The 21934-nt window shown below is 42.3% G+C and overlaps 1 protein-coding gene across 4 annotated transcripts in view; it reads right to left on the bottom strand.

Moving 5' to 3' along the window:
* Positions 1 to 21934, bottom strand: part of CACNA1C (calcium voltage-gated channel subunit alpha1 C) — a 790825-nt gene that overhangs the window by 722282 nt on the left and 46609 nt on the right. For all 4 annotated transcript variants that reach the window (XM_019515544.1, XM_019515545.1, XM_019515546.1 and 1 more), the window contains exons 2-3: positions 17519 to 17840; positions 14292 to 14397 (exon numbers count right to left, since the gene is read on the bottom strand). In XM_019515544.1, coding sequence (XP_019371089.1) covers positions 14292 to 14397; positions 17519 to 17840 — 428 coding nt within the window. The remainder of the gene's footprint in view (positions 1 to 14291; positions 14398 to 17518; positions 17841 to 21934) is intronic.

The following is a 21934-nucleotide window of genomic DNA, read 5'->3' as shown; positions in this document are numbered from 1 at the left end:
GGATGGGGGTGGGTATATGTTGCTTTTAAAGCCCAGTTTCTTGTACATGCCACAAAGGACTGAAGTTCCAGTAGCTTTGTCACATGTGCACAATAAAATAATGGCAGTGGGCCAAGTTATGGATTCCTTTATCAAGCAAAACCTTGACTGAAGTCAGTAAGAGTTTGACCTGATTAAGGACTGCAGAATTTGACACAAGAAAGAGATTTAAAGGAATCCCTTACATAAAAGTTCTTACTTATCTAGATACAGATACAGAACTCCTGATATAATTAATGAGCTATTTATACACTCATTACGGGGAGACTAGATCCCAAAGGCTGAAGAAGAATAAACAGCACTAAAATGGTTTGTGTAAAACGTGAGTGCTGTTTTTCTTTACTTCATTTTGAATATTTCTACTAGTTAAAAATTTATGTTTGTTTTACAGAGGAAAGGACTAAAGTACACAAAAGAGAACAGTCCTACAAATCTTTCAGTTGATCCCCATTCACCTTCACATGCACTGTCCTCCAGGAACACAAGAGTGCTCCCACTCTGGCAACCTGAATGATCTTCGGGTTTCAGAAATAATATCTACTGCTATCTAAAAAAAGGAAATAAGTATGATTAGATGATCATTCAGTAATTTAGACAGTTTAAAACTACAGAAAAAATGCTAGTCAGTATGTTTGGGGCTTCTGAGCTAATGTACAGACCTAGCATGAACAATCAAGACAGATATTTTGTGACAGGGCACTTGGGGTGCCTGTCAGTTTGACAGAGGGGCTGCTTGAGGAGCAGCCTGCAGGTGTGGCAGACTAGAAAGGGACAGGCCTTGAGCTATATGAGCCCAGGGCATGTGCTGGTCAGGCAGTCTCTGAGTGCCACAGAGAGGAGCTCCTGGCAGCAGGGCTTGTGACATAATCACTGATCTGAAGTAAGCAGCACTGAGCCCAGGAACAGGCCAGACCTTGGAACAGATAGACCTGGGAACAGGAGTGGGTGAGCCCATAGCCTGGAGAAGGGCAGCAGAGGGGCCAGGGTGCTTGGAGCCCAGAGTAGATCAGTGCCCAAGATAAATGAAGTAGGCCTTGGAAGAGGTAGGCCTGGGAACAGGAGCCAGGGACACAGTGCCTGAAAGAGGCAAGGCAGGCCTTGGAACAGATAGGCCTGGGGGTAGAAGCAGTGGCCCAACAGGCTTGCTCATGAATGACCTGGTGGTTGTGGAAGGGACTGAAGGGGAGGTATGGAAGTCCCAACTGGCCCAGCAAGAGAGAGAGAAAGATATGCCAGAAGAATAGAGGACCTGGGGCCCAGAGGGAGAGAACTGGAGCCATGTGTGAATGCTGGAGCAGGCCTTTGAAAAGATAGACCTGAGGCCCACAGAGAAACCGAGCTTGAGCCCAGGAAGGAATAGGTACTTGGGAGAAGGTCTGGTGCCTGGAGGGGACCAGGAGAGTCCGGTGCCCAAGGGGCACTAGGTTGTATCAAGAGAAGGTCTGGTGGGAACCAGGAGGGTCCAGTGTCCAGTTGGGACTATGGTGTATTGAGGGAAGCTCCAGTGCCTAGGGCCTGCCAGAAGTCAGTGTATGAGGCCAAAGGGCCCGAGCCCAGATAGAGGGCAGTGTGTCAGGAGAACCAGAGAGCCCAGAGGTCTGGAACCCAGAAGGCATGAGGATTGGGGCTGGGAGCCTGTAGCCCATTAAGACAGGTGTTAGCAGATCACCTACAAGGAATGGGAGTGCATATTGGGAAGGATGGCATCCATGAAACTAGCCCTTAAAGCAATGTCCATGAGTACCTGTGGTCCTAAGAATAAGACCAGGCTTGAAAAGCCCTGGGCCAGCCTCCCTTTTATCAGAAACTAATAACAGCAGCGTGTGGTGTGTGAGTAGGAGAGGCCCCAAGGAAATGTAGGTTGGCAAGGGCTGAGTGGCCACCAGGGAGCATTGTGACCATCCCTGGGACAAGGACTTGCTACATAGGTCAAAATTTAAACATAATTTAAACATCCCCATCCCTATACCATATCCACATCACTCCCATCTTCAGATGCCTCCCTAAACTCCATATGGAGTCCATAATTCAGGTGAAAATTTCTCCTGTTTTTTTAGGAACACCTGTGGATTTTTTTTTCCAGTTCGTTATACAGAGGTTTTCTCTCTCAGCTTCTCTTCTACTCTCCCCTACTAGCACATTTTTTCTAAATGTGCTAGTAGAGGAGAGTAGATCCTCATTGACAGAAAAGTCAATTCAAAATCCTCATTCAAAGATCCACACTGACAGACAGGAGCCAGAGAACACTTTGTATACCCCAGCAGCCATCTCTCAAAGAAGGCCAATATCAATGAGGAGATCCAGTATAGGATCCAATGTGCCAGATCTGCCTTTGGAAAACTGAATCATCATGCATTCAACGATCATGACATCAGGACTCAAACAAAGCTCCTGTTATATAAGGCTGTGTTAACCTCAACTCTTCTCTTTGGCTATGAAGCGTGGGTGACCTACAGGGATCACCTGAAAAGCCTGGAACACCTTCACCAGTGCTACCTCCAGAAGATCCTTGGCATAAAGTGGGAGGATTGTTGTACAAATGCCACTATCCTCACTGACACTAACACCACAGAATGAAAGCACAGATCATTCAACATTGGTGTGGTGGACAGGGCATTGTGTGCACATGCCTGATATATATTTACCAAAGCAACTGCTATCCTCCCAACTCAGCCAAGGACAAAGGACATGCGGGGGCCACAGGAAATGCTCTAAGGACATATTCAAGGTGAACATCAAGAAGTGTGGCACTGACATCACAAATTGGGAAAAACTTGTCCAGGACAGAGCTACATGGTGACACTTTGCAAGAGAAGGTACATCTTACTTTGAGGAAAACCTTTTCACCCTGGAGGTAGAAAAACAACAGAAACAGAAGGAAAGGAAACAAGCACAAGAAATCTGTAGTCTGACCTCCCCTTCAACCACCACCTGTGGCATCTGCCAGAGAGTCTGTGGCTCTAGCATCAGCCTTCTTAGCCCTCAATGGACTCATTCAAAACCCTTTACTTGACTTGTGAGAATGATCATCCTGGACCATGAGGGACTGCTGATGATGACACTTTTACTACCAGTCTCTGCTGCAGCTACTTCTATCTGGGATAGCTCTCTCAACAATCTTTCTCTGTCTTCATGTTTACTTTTGTTGCCTCCAATCCCTAACTAAAACCTAATTTTCCCTTAGCCTATACTTCTAAATTCCCCTCTCCCTCTATTACTCTGTTACATTGCATACTGTATAATGCTACATAAATAATTGATCATAGACAATGCGGTAACTGAATTAATTCTCTAACTCTATTATATAGTTTTTCATTATATTATTGATATTATATTTTTGGTTCTTAAAACAATTAAACTGCACATAGATCATCCCCCCTCTGCACAACTAAGCATACACCAGCCAAGAGCTAATGGAGCTCAGAAGTTTTCTGATAATGGGTTCTCTGAGATACTCTTACCCAATGTGCAGCCAGGCACTGAAGCTACCAGCAGAAAGCCTTGCTCTTTTATATCATTGGCTTTCATGCTGGCACCCAGCTAGTATGGTAAAGAAGCCATCTGATTTAAATGCAAAAAAAAGTCATATCAGAGGAGTGAAAGCAGCTTAGGAAAATGAGTCTAATTCTGGGACCTGAGAAGGGGGAAGAGAAACTGTGAATAAAGTTGAAGGAATTGGTTGAGCAAAGCGACTTGGAGCTGAGAGAGTACATGATGGAACTATCCATGAAGAAGACTGGGACTGGCTGACTAGGACTGGAAACTTCTGAGAGAAATAAGGGGACTCACTGAGATCAGATGAAGGGGTGAGGGGGAAGACACTAAAGCTAGGAACAGTGGCTAAGGAACAGAGGCAGTAGGGAGACATCTAACAAAGATACACTGCAAGAGGCAAGGATTCTTTAAGGCGGTATCTTTTATTGAATCAACTGTATGATTGGGATAGTTAGACAAGTTTTTACCAAACACAGCTTCTTCTGGTCAGACCTAAAGAAGAATATCTTGCATTTGAAACTTTGTCTAATTCTATCCCAACCATACACTTGGTACAATAAAAGATAACATCCTAAGAAATCCTTGCCTCTTGCATAATTTCTGGACCATCATGGCTGCATCATCACTCTTACACTACCAAAGATATATTGCATGTTAGAATGGACATCTGGCTAGACAAACATAGTAGAATAAAGTGCAAGGCAGAAGTGGGTGAGGACTGATCAGATGAGAAAACCTGGGGGTGGCTGAGGATTAGCAGACAAGGAAATTGGGATTAAATATGGGGAGGCTTAAAAGACTAAGACTAAGGATGCCTGTACACGAGCAGGTAGGCTGCACTGACATGCTGTAATTACAGTACATCAGGGCAAACTCAATTAATTGAGGCTGCTGGAGCATAATAATTACCACACTCCAGCAGCCTCCTGTGTCTTGCGTGTCAACATCCCCATGCTTAAAAATGGTGGCAAGGGTGCTTGAACTAAAGCTTATCAAATGAGTTTTAGTTCAAGCACCCCCACCACCATTTTTAAGCACAAGGACAATGATACGCAAGACACTGAGGTGCTTTAAATAGAGCAGCTCTCAGAGTCACTCTTAATTAAAGTGCTACTCCCACCCCTACCCCCAGAGCATATGTAAAGGGGAACTTTTGAGGGGGGCATTATCACTTGCTGTGTAGAGACTGGGATTGGGATGAGAGGCCTGAGGAGTGGATACTGACCCAGGCTAGATGAGGAGAATAAAACTGAGACAAGCAGCAGGACTGGGACAATGACAGCTTAGAGGGGAAAGTTCAGGAGTCAAACCAGGGGTAATAAGGCAAAAGAATCTGTGCGCACTCCTTTCTAGAGTCTCCCCACTCTGCTATCAGCAAATATCTGTAAATCCCACTGAAAAAATACTCCATCCCCTTCCATACTTGGTCCACAGAGATGATGGCAACTTGTAACCCTTGTCTGTTATTCAGACAGCTCAAATAAAGGGTTACATGTTATTCAACCTCTGCTCGAATTGCAGAGGTCTGTACAGCAGATACAAGGTTCCAACCCTATTATTTTATTATTTATTAATTTAACTTTTTATTAAGGTTGCAAAGTTAAGCACTCAAAAGTTATGAAATACCAAAATCAAGGTTGCCTGTGCATCCTTAATTTGGTTCCAATGTGCATATCCATTAAGATACAGTCCTTAATTACATGTCTCATACTATTTTCCCACAGGGACTTTGCCTCATTCAGTGCACAGAGAATGAGACATCTGTTCAATATTTTTATCCACATCATTCTATTAGCGGCTACTACCTTATTAATTGCATACTATAGACTGAATACAAATTTCTTCTTTTCCTTATGATCTTCTCTAATACCTGAGTGCCATATAAATTGAGTCATCTCCATTGTAAGACCATAATTTCCTCCTTTTCCTGTACCAAGATTTATAATATATCTAAACACAGTGTTGCGCAAATAGTGTGTCTGTCTACTGCAGAATGTCTCAGCACACTTTCTCCCTTTCTGAATAGACATCATCTATTCAATCTGATATACAGTAATCACAAGCAAAGTAAACTGGGACACACTTGTATTGTCTCTTAGGTGTAAGCCGCTTCACACTGCCAAGTAAACTCATACAGGCTGGTAGTCACTGAGGCTAGAAATTACACATAAACTAGTATATGTGATCAAAAACTGGTTCAAATCTGTAACACAACAGAAGTTCAGTGTACATAAACCACTTACAAAATGGCTGAAATAAGTTTAAGATAAACCTGGATGGATGTAGTATCACACTTAACAGATTTAGATTAAATTGGTTTATTTAACTTCTGTCGCAGATCCCCTCTAGATATATGATATCTCAGTTCCCCAGTATCCCAGGATGCTTTGCACCTCCTCCACAAACCCGCCCCCCCTCCCTCCACACACACACACACACACTCTCACAGGGTGGGTGGGCTAACCTTGGCTCAAGCTGTCTACTGCCCCCAAGCTTCTAGCCTGGGTCACTGTAGGTATATTGCTGTATTTCTGGAACCAAAAGTGAATGTCTGTTCACTTGCTTACTGGTTGAATATACTCAGTTTAAACTATCCTGTTAAAATTGAATCAATTCAATCTCAGGTTTTTTGACTGTCTGTACTTAGCCTGAAAGGCATGAACAAATCCTGTCTTGCTCTAAGAGGCATATTTCAGTTTTTACAAATTAGCCTGAAGTTAACACCCAGCTACAGACAGGCATGCATACAGAAGAATTTATCATTTAACCACAGTATTACAAGGTTTCCTTGCTGTAATAAGGAAAAGGGATGGAAAGATGAGCTATCAAAACAACCCTAGGAATTTTCTGCCACTATTTATCCAAAAGCATAAACAATTGAGTGTAATGTATTCCATGGAATGTGTTGTAAACCTTGGCCTTAACCTCATTATGTTATCACCATGCTGTGACACTGACCAGGCTCATGCCATTTCACAATTGCCAATAAAACAACAGATGCATTTTCCTCTCAGCTTCCTATCTTAGGCAGCCCCTAGTTTTACTCTAAGTGTACATTATCTCTATTCTAATGCCTAATTGTAGGGATAACAAGCAGAAAGACTCCATATCAATTACAGCCTCTTATGCAGGCTAACTTTAATTCCCCTGAAACTAGCTCCAGTTTTCCTGATTACATTGAAAGAATGCACAATATTATATTGTTCTTTGTGCAAGGTCATGCAGGGTTATAAGGTTTCTTCATCTGTAAATTAAAGCAAAACTTCAGTGGAATTCATCAGTTCCAGTGTGGTTTTGAACTAACTATAATTCTGTTTCATTTGTGTGTGTAATAGTTTTCTAGTGGAAGCAAAGTGAGGAAAAAATAAGAATATTGTAGAATCTGCAATCAGATTTGTATTGATACAGGATTTGAGAGACCTGGTATTGCTCTCATTGAGGCCAGTGGCAAAAATCTTCCATGACAGTAACTGAAGACCTCAAACTTAGAAAAACAGAAGTCTGCTGTTTTGGAGTAACTCCTTATAATTAGTGACCAATTTAAATCGCAGTGAGACAAAGGGTTTTTCATGGCCCGCTTGCAGCACGCCAAACTGATTTCATGGGCATTCTGTGGCAGCCCTGCCCCTGGCGCTGATTGGTGGAGAGAAACCGGGGGGAGGAGGGAGTGGCTGCCATCTTGACTGCTGGCTGCACTTTGTGCTACTCTGCTCCTTGGCACTGACTGGTGGAGAGGCCTCCCTCAGTGGGGGAGGAGGGACAGTGGGACAGCTGCCATCTTGACTGCTGCCCTTCGTGCTGCCCTGCCAGCCAGCACCTTCCCCTCCCAGCAGACAGAACTGCTGGCTCCTACTGGGGAGCCAGCATTTTATTCTTATTAAGTTTTGTTGTTATTGATTTCGCAGATGTCATGGACAATCCTGGATTTCATGGTTTACACAAAATCTGTGAAACCACAAATTAAATAGTTTCCTTTTTATAATGTATTTTTTTCCAAAAAATAGAACACATGCATTGGTATAGAAAATAATAGAGATGAAAATAAAGGTCAGAACCTGTTCAAGAATTGGTAAAATACATTGCTATGAGTACTGAAAAAATTTAATAGGGGAAAAAAGTTGGGGAAAAATACCAAACTTCACAGTAGTCCAAAGGGAGTCTGTTAACTCAGCTTGCAGAGTTTCAGCAGTCCACAAACCAAGGAAATAATACTATAAAATATCCTGAGAAGATATCCTATTTATTCATCTACACCCCTCAGTATCCTTTAGAGTGCCTTTATGTCTCTCTCTCAAATATATCCTCTAGTACTCTGGAATATTAGAAGCATGTATTTTAATGACAAGATTGGCCTTACTCCAAAACAACAGGGACAGCATTAGCCACTGCTGAAGGAAAAATATTAAATTAATGCTGTGTTTTGCTGGCAGGTTCAAATTGACTTCAGCAGTATTCTGGTTCCTCCAAATCTCCTGGCCCCCAAAAGCTACTATCCACCTACATCTATTCCCATTTACCTCAATTTCAAACAGCCATATGACCAGTTTTGGTAACCTATTTTCTATACCCCTGATCATCAGTTTTTATCCAGTCACTACCAGGCAGCTCCTTTCAGTGCTTTCCTCCCCAGTTCATCCACTATAGCTTTGGATAATTAATCAATTTTGTGATCATTCAGCCAATTCATCAGCACTGTGTCCCTCACTTTTAATTCTTTTATCTGCTCCTCCTTTCACTTTTTCAGTTCTCTGCTCAGTAAATTCTCTTTCTCCACTCCTTTTTTGGCCTCAACATAAATTTTCCAATACTGGGGACTTGGTTTCTCAACCCAACACCTGCCTTGAGTCTGAAGTAAGGGGAAATAGAGAGCTCCTAGATGGTTTAGGTAGGGTTGCAGCCTGAAACTTAGGACACTGACAGACATGCAGCTCCCCATTGTAACCCATGGCACTTCACAGAAAGCACCGTAAGTTACAGTGACCGCCCCCGCCCAACCAAACAGATGTTCACTGTTGGGGGGGGTGGAAGGGAGCTTGACTTTGGCGCTGATTCAGGAGGAGCTGTGTGCTTGCAGCCTCTCTCCCCTACCCCCACTCCCCTCCCCTCCCAGAGCCTCAGGGGGGCTCCAATCCACCTGCCTTCCTGCCTCCACTGCAGGCTAGGCAAACCCCAGCTCGGCGCTCCCTCCCCTCCTTCTCCCTGCTCCTATCTTGCAGACAGCACTGAGGGTGGAGCTGGATTGCATCAGCCCAGCCCCAATCAGACAGAAGTTAATGAAGGCACTCTGCTTTGGTGCACCTTCATCTGAACCCTCATTACAACAGGGTTTCTTTGTTTCGCAGTCAGTCACTTTTAGAGCACTCTGCAGCCATACACTTCTGTCAGGCCACAGCTGTAGAGCACCTTCAAGAGGTCAACTGCATGACAAATGTCACTTCTGTCAGTGCCCACGGTCTGTACTCCTGCTGCAAGGCTAGGAGAAATGTCAGTAACCCCTCACACATACTGTTCTCTTTCCTAGCTCCTGGATTGAAAGAGGGCAGCTACATAATGGCTCTTTTCTTGGATCAGTGCTTGGCTACAGCAATCTCTAACATTCCAGGCAGTTCAGAGTGATCCAGCTAACAGCAGCAATTAGCTAGGCTGGACTCTGTCTACATTGTCATCATCTTGTCTCCACCCATGAATATAACGTGCATCACTGACAAATGACAACAAGTGGCCACTCCCGGCAAATGCATATGAAATGATATCATAAAGCATTATAGCTAGTTAACATAGCTAATGGAAAAAGCAATAAAATAGGGGAGGTGAATGTCTATCAGTGGATATTATATGTGTGAAGTGAGGTATGTGTATTTTGGAGCAAGACTCCTATTAAGAGTAAATAGTTATAAGTATGTCCTTTTTTACTATTGGCTTTTGGACTCTAATGTCCTATGTTCAAACATGGAATTCACTCTGATTATAACTATTCAGTGAAACAATATCAGCCACCATTTTGTTGAGCTTCACATAAAAAGCATCAGTGGAAGAAAAGAATCTCTGTGCAGCCCACAACTACTTTCTCTCTTATTATCATCCTCTACTTGATTAGCATCTAAAAACAATTGACTGAATTCACCCTGCTGTTCCAAGATCCTTTCCTTTTTCTGTGTCCCTGTGACAAGGTATTTAGCAGAATTTTCAGCTTCACTGAAATCTGACAGGCTGCACCAGAGGCGCTTCTGCTATGACCTCGAGCTTGCAATCTCTAGGCTGTCAACCTGCACCTTAGTGCCCACAGCACTCCAGCCCGAATACTCTTACTTACTTGAAGGACAAGGGCAGTGATGACCAGTTCTTTTCTGTCTGTAACAGTTTCTTTAGCTGCTTTCCACTGAACAAGATCAAAAAGGTGAAGTGGTTTCCTATTTGACCTTCATTTTTAGAAGAGTAGAATGCTTTTTATAGCGGGCTGCTGCTGAAGGAAACTCTCAGATCCCCAACTCTAATTAAAGCATTTCTGAGGGCCACACACATGCACACTTACTCTCATGCACCCTTTTTCTCTCCTTTACACAGAAGAAACTACACTTTGAACTACCATTCCAAGATGAAAACATGCTTGGAAACTGACAATGAAATATTAGAAAAGATGCATTGAGAACCTGAGAAAAAGTGTCAGTTTACTGGGAAATGGCTGATTTTCTCTTTTGAGCTTTACAAAAAAAAGAGTGACTACACATCACATACAAGGTCAGAACTTGTTAATGTTTTTCATCAGGAGGCCAGAAATGACCTTACTCAGGTCCAAAGTGAGTGGGCACTAGAACCCAGATGTCTTGACTGCTGACAAGGAGATGTCTCTTTGACATAAGGCTACAGTGCCACACAGGTAGCGCTCCCCTCCATCAAAGTCCTTGGTGCCTGGCTGTGATGCAGCATGGGGCAAACAGAGCCCCTTGCTGACAAATGCTACCAAAGCCATGGCTCTGCAGTTAGATTCAAAGGTTCTGCAGACTAGATCTGCCCCATAGCTTGTAGGTTGCCAATCTTTGTACTAGGTAATGCATTTCTTGAATAAGCTTCTCCATGTCTCTGGAAATCAGTAATGTAGGACTTGCTGTAGTTAGGGACTTCCTGAAATTGTCATTGTGCCATTTTCATGGAACCTGCAAAAAAAGGGGTGGGGGGGAATTCTGTAATTTTGGCAGGCTTGCTGCCCAAAAAAACCAACCCCCCCAAAAAAACCTTTCCAGCAAACAGAGAAAAGGCGAGGAAGCTCTGCAGTCTTGGAGCATGGAGGAAAGGTGTAAGGGTGGGGAGGAGGCAGCGGCGGGTAGGGAGGACAGAAGGAGAAGGTGGAGGGGGGTGGGACTGTTCACAGCAGGAGGCATGGATGCTGCCTCTGAGCTTCCTGCTGCAAGCAGCCCTCCCCACCACCTTTCCTGTCCCCTCTTCCCCTTCTGCCTTCCCCCTGTTCTCCAAGACTGCAAGGCTTCCCACCCTTTTCTCTGCTTGCTGGTAAGTTTTAATTTTGCTTTGGGGTTTTTTGAACCAAGACTACCAACATTGCAGAGCCTGCAACTGGAGATGGCCAGAAACTGCAGTTTAATTACCCTGATTAAGCCTGAGGAAGCCATTAATCCACACTTAATAACACATGGATTAACGGTTTCCCCAGGCTTAACCAGGATAATTAAGCTGTAGTTTCCATCCATGTGGCAATCTGTGGGGAGAGGCAGGACTGCTGGTGCCCCTAGGCCAATCAGAGGTGTGGAAGGGCCACACCGCACTCAGTCTGAAAAAATGGTGATCAACCTCTGGATCTGCCTGTGAAATTGGCTGGCTGCCTCCTCAAGTTTGGTAAACCCCTAGCTATAGTAACTTTTTTCCCCGAAAATTAAATTGCAAAGTGAATGTGAAGCCAGACTTGTTACACAAGTGAAAATTTCCCCTGGAAAAGCAGGGGAACACAAGACCAACTGACTTTTTATTGAAAGGGATACAAAAAAGATATGCACATTGGTATATGTGAGAGATGTGTATTTGTTGAATCGGCATGTGTGAATCTAGTTACTTCTGTTGAATCTGCCAGTGCTAATGCATGTATTGTTTTACTTTATATTTATTATATATTTACTTTATATTTATTATATATTCTGTGCCAGCCATCTGGCAGCACTCTTTCCCACAGTCATGGCTGGAGACATTTATTTATGAATGCTCTGGACAAACATAACAGTATACAATACTAAACTATATACACTGAAGTAGGCATAGCCATTCTGCTGCTGAAAGAATCCTGTGGGATTCTAGACTAGAGAATAAAATTAAGTGATCGCAAAGTAGTTGGCCACCTGTCTGAACTTCCACATGCAATTTGGCTATTTAATTGCAAGATTCCTCTGTTCTGCTTTTTCTGCCATGTGGAACAGTTACTTTCTAATTCTGTGCCCCTTCATCTTCTACTTCATCCACTCTGTGTCCCTTCATCCTTCATCTCATTCTAAATCTCTAATACATTTTTTCACCTTTACCTAATACTCGTCCTCAGCTTAAATATTTAACTCTTTAAGCGTATGCCAAATTACATGAGGCTCCCAGATATATTTGTATGAATTATACAAAATATTATTTTAATGCCTATGCATGAATATAAAACCCATGCCTATTATCTTGTAGGAGAGCTCAAGGAGTTAACAGGCAGAACTGCTGAACTAACTCAAATGTAACCTGAAAGCTTAATTCAGCACAGGGAAGGCTTCTGTTAGCATGAACCCATCAAGCTATGCCCTGTCTTAATAGAAAGCCTCTTTTACAAAGAGTAGGACAAGAGGCTGCTGTTCAGTCAGACCTCCAGAACCTAACACAAAATGTAGAGGTAAAATAGTACCACAGATGAATGAAAGCCCATTCTACTGCCACTGCACACCATGCCTATTATGTACTCTTGTACTGCCATATTATATTCCTGTTCCACTGATAACAAGAGATCAGTTTCCCCGGTTAGTTTTCTCCCCTCCCCTACTTCCCCAGAACAGCTACCCATGTAAGTGAATTCTCTCCCTACTCTCACATGCAAACTTTTACAAATCTAGCTCTTGGAGTTCTTGTATTTTCTATTACATTACTACATTTAATTGTAAGCTGTTGTGATTGGGTGGTTATGTGATGAGGTAAAATATTAAACCGAGCTACTATATGTGCAAAACAGATCTCTTACAGACAGCTTCAATACAGCTGCTCAGATTAATATTGTTAATATTTTCCCAGACAAACTAGTTCAGTCCGTCTGATTCCATTACTAAAGTTTATCCAAAATGCTACTCAGAAGCCATTATCCAGTAGTTTCATGCTGTTGAAATAAGACTACCTATGCTTAATTAAACTCAAGACAAATTTAAATCCTCCAAACTTCAAATCTGCTTAATTTTTATCTTTCCATGTTACAAATCAAAATTGATAGCAGACAATGAGTCAGTGTACTATATCCTAGATGTCAAGTTATGAAAGATTCCCATTTCCAGGTCCATTTCTTTAAATGTTAAAGTGAATTATCTGCATATACACATACCATCAGTAGCAGCAGCCAATATCTGATGCTTTCAAACAGTGCAATCAGACAGCAGGAAAAGTGGCAATAAGTCATGATACCAAGTCACAAACATTCCTGTCACAAACCCAATACCAGTTTGAAGTTAATTGTAAAAGTGGAAAATGATTGAAAATGTAATAAGAAATTTTTTTCCCTAAAGTTTCAAAGTAAAAGGTTAACTCAGGATTTATGTTTCAGCAAAGTCAAAGTCTTTATTTCACTGTGGCTTGTTATAGACAACTTTATAAGAATATTTCTTCAAAATGACTACATCTCAGAAAACAACATAAAGCTTTTCAACAATGGTGACAGTCATACAACCAGTTGCATCTATTTAAGAGGAATGGTCTTTAATTTCTCTTGTCTATCCCTGCAAATGCTCTCATATCCCAATGAATTCTTACTGGGGTAAATGAACAGTGTCCCTAGTCTATGCTCTGACACAGGATAAAATTTTGTTCCACAAATCAAATCATGAGGAATCTTTAGTATGTAATGTTTTGGGAAGGAGGGCAGCATTTTATGGTAATTCTATGGACTGTATTCCAGACTTCTGTTTTGTGTTGTTCCTTTACTGAGCAGAGTTCTTTGCTATGACTTTACACTAAGGCAAAAGTAAACACGTTCCTTTTTCCATGGACAGTGCTATCCCAAAATACTGTTATTTGCATAAATGGGGAGAGAGGGAAAAAAGCTTCCCATGCAAGAGAAAAAATACCCTTTGAACAAACATAATACCAATATAGAATGCAAATATTAATACACTTCCTAGAAATTAGTCATCAAGCTATGCTGCTGTGCATCACCTGAGAGAAGGACCATAACAATTTCACAATGGCATTTAATGAAACAAACCAACACATAATCCATGAATAAAAGATATCTCCTGGAACACCTGCATTTAAACTTACCAAGCACTTCTGCAGCAAACTCTGAAATTTGCTAACCAAAACATCACACGCAGAAGCCTTGCAATTTTGGGGAATATTCTTAGCTAAAGCAAATCCTAATGAAACAGGTGCTAATATGAATAAAAACAATATAGTATTCACAACTAAAACATACAGTTCTTTACACATATGCATGTCTTATTCTCCTTAGCTTCCAACAGTATCTGTTGGGTGAGTTTTAAACAAGACCTGCAAAGTAGATGGTCTGGATATTCATGAGGACTTACCAGATTGGAATTGGTGGCATTGGAATCATCTTCTGGAAAGGGGATATAGATAGCTAAGGCCACACAATTGGCGAAAATAGTCAGTAAAATAATTATTTCAAATGGTCTGAGGAATGGAGTTAAGGAAGTTATTCTGAAGTATGCACACACAAATGAAAAAAATAAAAGATTTATAAGAATTCTGTTTAAAGAAAACATTCCAGGCCCCTTATATTTTGAAAAGAAACATATGCCTTTTTAAGTGCTTTTCAGAGCTCCCAGCCAAGATTCTTCCTAATATGTCAAATGCAGTGTAGGCCAGTCGCGTGCCAGAGTAAACACAGATTTCTTAAAAGTTTTTTCTTCTTTTATTTATTTAGATTGAATTTTCCTGATGTTCCCTCATGTGCAGTTGTGCTATTTTTAATAGAAAGGCCTATTCTGACAGGACTTCTATCCTTCTTCATACAATATAGTTGCTTTCAACTTTTTCAAACTGTCAGTTAGAACTATATATTTTAAATTTTTTGACAAAGATTCAACATTTCTCAGTCTCTCCTGTCACATTTCAAAGAGAGATATAAGAGAGATAATCAGAGAAGAACTAGGATCTGTAACAAGTATGTTATGATACATTTTTCAGACAGACAGCCTCTCTTGTCTTAGTCCTTAATGAAAAGTTAGACACATATTTAACTAGAAATTGTTTAAAGAGCATGGTGCTCATGATTAAGGCAGAAAAAATGACCTACTTTAAAAGTTCTCAGATTGCTCATCTTACTAAAGGATTCAAGCCAAAGATTTTTTTTAAGAGTTGGTAGAATATGTTATTTTTATTTTTGTTTACATTGGCATCACATTCAAAATAAATAAGAACATATCCAATGTGCCTGGGATAGTATGGAAGAAGTGATCACTAGATCAGTGGAATTAGCATTCAGAGGTACTTGGAACCCCTACACAGCTCCCTGGGACCCCTACACAGCCACATATCCATGTGGGGCCTTAAACAACATCCACATAAATCAATGGACATATATACATGTCGGCCTACATCGCTGTAGTGATACACTATGTCACCGTACATGCTACAGTGATGTAGCAATCACAGGACCAGCAGCTACTTTTCTGTAGGAGTGCATTCTCCCATTCTAGTGTGCCACTACGGCAAACTAACAGCTAAAACTAACCATGCACTGTGTGCACAGCACAGTACAGACAGTTACTGCGCCATGCTTTAGTACTTCCAAAAGTACATGTACACTCATGTGATCACTACATCACCGTAGTGCGTCATACAATGATGTAGGCCCATGTGTAGACATGCCCATTGACTTTTGTGAAGTTGTTTAGGGCCCCACATGGATATGTGGCTCTCAGAGAGGTACTAAACAAATGCGTATTAAGCTGCCTTAATGCACAGTAACAAATGTGTATGGTTTTTAAGTGATGCTTAACACACAGTAGCCTGTTTTACTGTGCATTAGCATAATCGCACAGTTTTTTACATGACCTAATTTAGTTTTGTTTTAACTTATAGTTAGTGTCACTTTCCAGGTCTTAATTCTATAATGCTTAGGTCACCAACACTGCAGAAGTGACACTGGATATTTGTTTAACATCCATTCTGATTGAGTTTCTGATATTCAAAACATCAAATCCTTCCTTTCTCAATAAAGTTTAAACAATTAGAAATAGCCAGGGTGTGGAAGCAAATTAAATCACAACCTTTTGATATAGTTGTTGTCAAAATATTTGTAGTAGCTACAAACACTAGATTTCCAGAGACAGACTTTGATGGAAAAGTTTATTTGTCCTATTTACTCATTTTAAACATAAACAAAAATCCACCATCAACATTGTCAAATTGATTTAATTGCATTGCTTGGTCCTCTCCAGATCCCATCAGTGCTATATCCTGCTTTACAACACATCACTCACTTCATCTGACATTGATTTTAATCATTTATCAACATCACTTTATGATCTATCTTGGGCTGTGTAGTTACTGTGGTTCCACCAAGCAAACTGATAGTCAGCTAAGTCTCCTTTAGTCATCATCCATCGTCTTATGCTAAAAGCATTAGTGTTGTGTTAGAAAGGATAACAAGTAGTAAAACTAATCAAGAGGATTAAAAAACTAGCAGGAAGGAATAGGCAGGTAGATGCTTAAGGACATCTATGAACAGCTATTGACAGGACCATTTTTAACATGTTCCTTCATCTAAAAAAGATTTTGTTTCAGCAAGATCTAATAGGCTTATACTGCTTGGTTCTTTTTTCATTTTTTCCATTTCAAGCATCTTCAAGTCCCTTCAAGCATCCTTGGGAACAATATCTAAATAAGCACATCAGATCTTATACCCCTCATTCATTTTCCATCACCTTAGTTACTGCTGAATTCTGTACAGTGTTCAGTGCAGAAGGCTACTCTCTCCACACCTGTATTCTGTTTTGGGGGTTTATTGAAGAGCCAGGCTAGACAGTAATTACCCTTTATGGTTAGTTTGCAGGTTTGTGTTTTGGAAGTCTTCCTTATATTTCAATCAGTATTTTGCTCCTAAAAGGATCAGTGATCCAGTTTATGTGACTATACAAAATAAATCGGTATTGCATTTTGGACCTTTTGCCTTGGCCGGCCAAAGGCAATGTCCAAACTGTCATTGACTTTACGAGAATCAGGACTGAGCCCTTACATTAAACTTTTCTGCCACAATGGTAATTAGGTACCATCTCTGACAGAGCCTGGCCCTTATTCACACTAGTAGATCCAGCCTTCTGTATATATATATACCTTTCACTGGATTTTTTATTGGGTAAATCACATTCCCATCTCTTCCCTCACCACCCCTAGCCCAGATCCAAGTAATGGGCAACAATTACCCGACCAAGTTTTGTTCTTCTGTGCTGCCCCTTCTCTTTTGCCGTGTGGTGCCACCCATTTGCACAGCTTCCACTGGTGTCAGCATGAGTTATATATTTTGGTAAGGGGACATTTTGACCCTTTGTTTTCATCAAGCTAAACTATAGGTGACTTCTGATACACAAGTATAGTCAAGACTTCTGCACAGTTGCCTAGAATTTTTGAGTACAGTTGCTATCAATGAAGCCATCAGATATTGCTCATGTACTTCAGATTCCCACTGGTGCCCATCAACTTAATGTATTTATTTATGCACATTTACAAACTGTGCCTAATGCACACAAACAACTTGCTTGTTTCCATGCAACTAAATCAAAAAGGATATTTCCATTCAACGATGCTGATACATGCCCTCCGGATGGGATTTTTCAGTGTTAAACACAGCAATGCCCGGGGAGGACGTGTAGCTGTGGTAGTACCCTGTTTTTTCTGTTTCCCATACTGCTGCCGTTTCCTCTGTGTGGAGCTAGCTGTGGATATTGTTGCATTGCCAGCACTACCCATCAATTTGGCCTGTCTGGCAGCATCGATAGCAGCCTGCCAGGACAGAGCTGCCCCTGGAGTAGGGATATGCTCTGGGGCAAGCCCTGCAGCTGCATTGGCATTCATGTTGGCATGAGCTGGACGGGGACTCCCATAGTTGGAACCTGTGAAAGAAAAACATAAAAAGGGAATCTGTGAACAGCAGGAGGAAACAATATTTCTAAAAATAGTTAGCATCAGCAAAATCAGAATGTGAGGTCAAGAACAAACATAGGGTATGTGCTTACTAAATACTCTTCCGGTCAACCTCTCCATTGGATGATGATACTACTCTGCTGTGTCATTCACATTGCAATATTCTCACATGAAAACTAATAGAAACAGAGGGATTTTTTATAATTTGCAATCAATACAATCTCTAGACACTCAAGACAAATGTCCTCCTTTCTCTCCCTCATTCTCTTATTTTAAGAAGTTCAATTACCTAAATGTTAATAAAAGCAAGGATGCATCTCACCTCTTTCAAACTCAGATGTTTAACACCAACTCATTTCATATGTATTAATAACTATAAATTAGCTGCACCAGGGCTGTCCAACATCCAAGCAACTTGGGGGCCGCATACTGTGCAGGTCACACCAGGGTAAGCCACAGACCCCCAAGCTGCGCACCACGCAGATGCCCCCACTGGTGAACCATGCACCTGGACAGGGTCCCCCTCCACACACAACTGCTGCACTGCACAACTGTGCCCCTCACTCCTGCACTGTATGGGCCATGCTGATGCTGTACTGTGTGCCTGCGCAGCCCCAAACTCACCCTTTGTTCCTACACTGGGCACTGCCCTGTCCCACCCCCTGGGGCAGGAGCAAGAAATGACAGTCTGAGGACGGAGAAGGAACCTGGAGCCCTCAGCTGCTGTTGCAGCCAGAGCAAGAAAGCAAGCAGTGGCTAAGCAGGAGTCTGGGGGTGGGGCGGGGGGGAGGCACAACTTAACCCTTTGCAGGCAGCTTTAAGTTGATGGGCAACCAGTTCCTGAACTATACAATTAAAAAAAAGGCAGATTGGAGCATGTGTGGGAAGGGAAAATGACCTATTTATTCAACAACATAGAGGACTAACATTGTAGCTAATTAAAAAAATCTTCAGTCCAACAAAAATCCAGAAAAGAAAATGTGAAGTGAAAGACCACAAGTAAAATATGTATTTCTTAGATTCCTTTTGTGAATTAACTCCTGAATATACATTATAATATGTCATGAACTGGATCGTTTTGAACATCATTGCTGCTGTTAAAAGTTCCCTTACAGGAGAGGTTCCCAACCTCAGATCACGATCCAAATGAGGGTCGTGGGGGCAATGCCAGCAGCACCGCACACAAAGGACAAGTTGTGCTGTGTGCCAGGAGCTACTCTGCCCCAACCCTGGGCCACGGCCACACTCCACTCTCAGCAGCAGGTCGTGGCAAAAAAGGGTTGGGAACCACTGTCTTACTCCTTCTCCATGATATTATAGTGTAGTGGACACTCAAATCCTTTTTTACGGGAGTAATCCCTAGTCCCACAAGCAGTTCCATTGACTGCACTATTACTTGTGTATATAAAGGTGTACATTCATGTCTAGACTGCTGTGATTATGACATCAGTCTGCTATCATGAAAATCCCAGTGTCCTAAATCTACAAGATGTTCTTACTGAGGTGAAATGGAACATGAAATGGAACGTGGCTTCCTAGATAACTGGGACCAGTCAAACTATATGGGCTCATCAACTGAGCCTAATTCTCTTCCCCCTTACACTGATTTTCTACCACTTGAATTACTGAAGTCAGATAGGTAGCACTGATGCAAAAACAGCATATAAGAGTGGAGAATTAGATCCAGTAACTCCTGCACCTATTTCTGGTCAAACATGAAGAGATTATATGGATTTTGCCCAAGTAACATAATCCCAAAAAATGCATACAAAATAATGTGTCTCTATGTGTGACTGATATTTGGAAGTCTTCTGCAATATGAAAAAGTCTCCCTTTTAAGCAAGTGAAGCTGTTCCATTGTTTAAGAAATGACAGTTACCCAGCCATCTGCCCACCTGCGCCGAGACATCCCAATAAGCCAAATGACCCAGGATCATCAAAACCTGCTTTCCCAAGTACTTGTTTGAATACACTCAAATAGAGAAATTTCCAAGGTTTCCCTTGGAGAGGCTGGAGGGGAGTGGACAGACACAACACATGGGAAGCTGTGGGGCTATCTTCCTTTCACTCACCTGTGCACATCTCTGGGCACAGCTTCATTGAGCAGTGTCCACACCAGTGGGGGCTAGCAAGGTGCTCTTTGCTCGGTGCCTACCCTTGAAGCCCTAGTTATTTAACTCCTGTTCCTGTTTTTTCCATGATTTGTCCCAAGGACTCAGTTGTTCTACAGTTAGTGGCATCCCTCTATTTCTCTAAGCACTGAGAGCTTATAGATTCCTGGTGGGCCTAGGCCCACCATGCCTGCATAACAGACCTGGGGTTTGCAAGCTGAACTAAGTCTTGCTAGAGACAGCATTCCACAGCCTAAAATAGAGACTGCTAGAAAAGTGAAACTTTCAAATGATAAAGCCTATCCTAAGTCACACCAATCAGCTGCTGTCTGAAAGGAAGTCATTATTTAGGTATGCTCTGGCTCACGGCCTGGAGTTCTCTTAGATGTTGTTATATGTGAACTAGCCTCTGGCCCATATTTTGGGATATTGGTAATTACATTAGAAAGCTGGAATGCCCTGTAGCTTGGTGGATATGAACAAGTTCCTCTTCAGTAGCACATAAGAAAATGATTCCATTTGTCAGACACTGGCAGTGCTTGACACACTGTTATTCCCTATACCTCTGAACAGGTGCTGCTAACTCTTCAGAAATATATGCCTCCCAAAGGTGGGGTAGAGTAGGATAAACTCTGAGAAGGAATGTGGTCATCTCTCATAACAGAGCTAGTTTACAATTTAATTAGGGTGGCCGTTAGTCCTGTTTTATACTGGACCATCATTTTTAAACTCTTTGTCCACTGTCCATTTCTGAATGAGGAACAGATTACAAAAAGTCCCGTTTTTCAGTTAATTGATGTCAATCCTTTGTCCTTGCAATTCTATTGTCTGTGCCTAGAGGTAGGGTGGGGCACAGCCAGAAGGAGCAGGGTTCAAAGTAGGACTGTGTGAAGCTTTGGTTGCTGATTCAGTTTGGTGGCGATTCGGCCCGATTCGGCAGCTGAATCTCCAAATCCAAATCAAATCAAGAGACCCTTTAAATTCTCTGAATTGAATCAGAACCCTCTGAATCGATTTGGAGAGATTCAATGATTCAGACATAGATGCAGCTTTAAATGTTTTTTCTACATACCTCAAGGTGACTCGTGAATACTGAGATGGTGGAGCGGATGGCAAGTCCCATGGGAGTGTGGGGGGGTCCCCAGTACACTCGGCAGCAGACCCGGAGGTGGATTAGAAGCACTTCCAGGTTCACCGGGAAACATGCGGGGGACCCCCTGCTTCCCCTGGCTCAGAGACTGGCGCCTCTTGGGTCTGGGGGGCACCCGGGGTCCCCCCATGACTGATTGCCAAACCAGACGGTGCAGGGGGGAGGTGTCCCCTGCACGCTCAACAGCGGACCTGGAAGTGGACCAGAAGCACTTCCGGCATCCCTCCTTCCGGCATCCGGAAGTACTTCTGGTCCACTTCCAGGTCCACTGCTTGGCACTAGGGCTGTGCGAGGCTTCAGACTGAGCTTCAGATCTGGAGAAGCTTTGGCCACTTTGGGGTCTGAAACAGCACATCCGGGTCGATGCGTTGCCTCATTCAGCTTCCCAAAGCGGTTCGGAGCTCACAAAAAGCTTCAGAGCCGCCTCGGAGATCCGGCGGTAGGGTATAATGGGGTAACAATAACATACCCCATTATGTTGTTATAACAACTTTGTTGTTTTTTGTCTAATTTGGATGAAATTTTCAGGGGTGGTAGACTCTGCAGAGAGCGTGAAGCCTGCCAAGTGTCAAGAAGATCGGTGCACGGGCTTGGGGGGAACAGCACCCCAAATTCTTGAAAGCAAAACTCAAGTCATGTCTAGGCGTTACGACATAGCATGGTGAAAACTGCCGGGGTGGTAGCCCTTACTGAGGCCACAAATCCTGCCAAGTTTCAAAAAGATCAGTGCAGGGGTTTTGGAGCAACTGTACCCCAAATTATTGAAAGCAAAACTCCTGTCATGTCTCTGTGTTACACCACG

Source organism: Gavialis gangeticus, unplaced genomic scaffold, assembly GCF_001723915.1.
Source record: "Gavialis gangeticus isolate Ggan-Ray unplaced genomic scaffold, GavGan_comp1, whole genome shotgun sequence".
NCBI classification, from domain to species: Eukaryota; Metazoa; Chordata; order Crocodylia; family Gavialidae; genus Gavialis; species Gavialis gangeticus.
The sequence above is the reverse complement of the archived record's forward strand: the minus strand, read 5'-3'. Positions and strand labels throughout refer to the sequence as shown.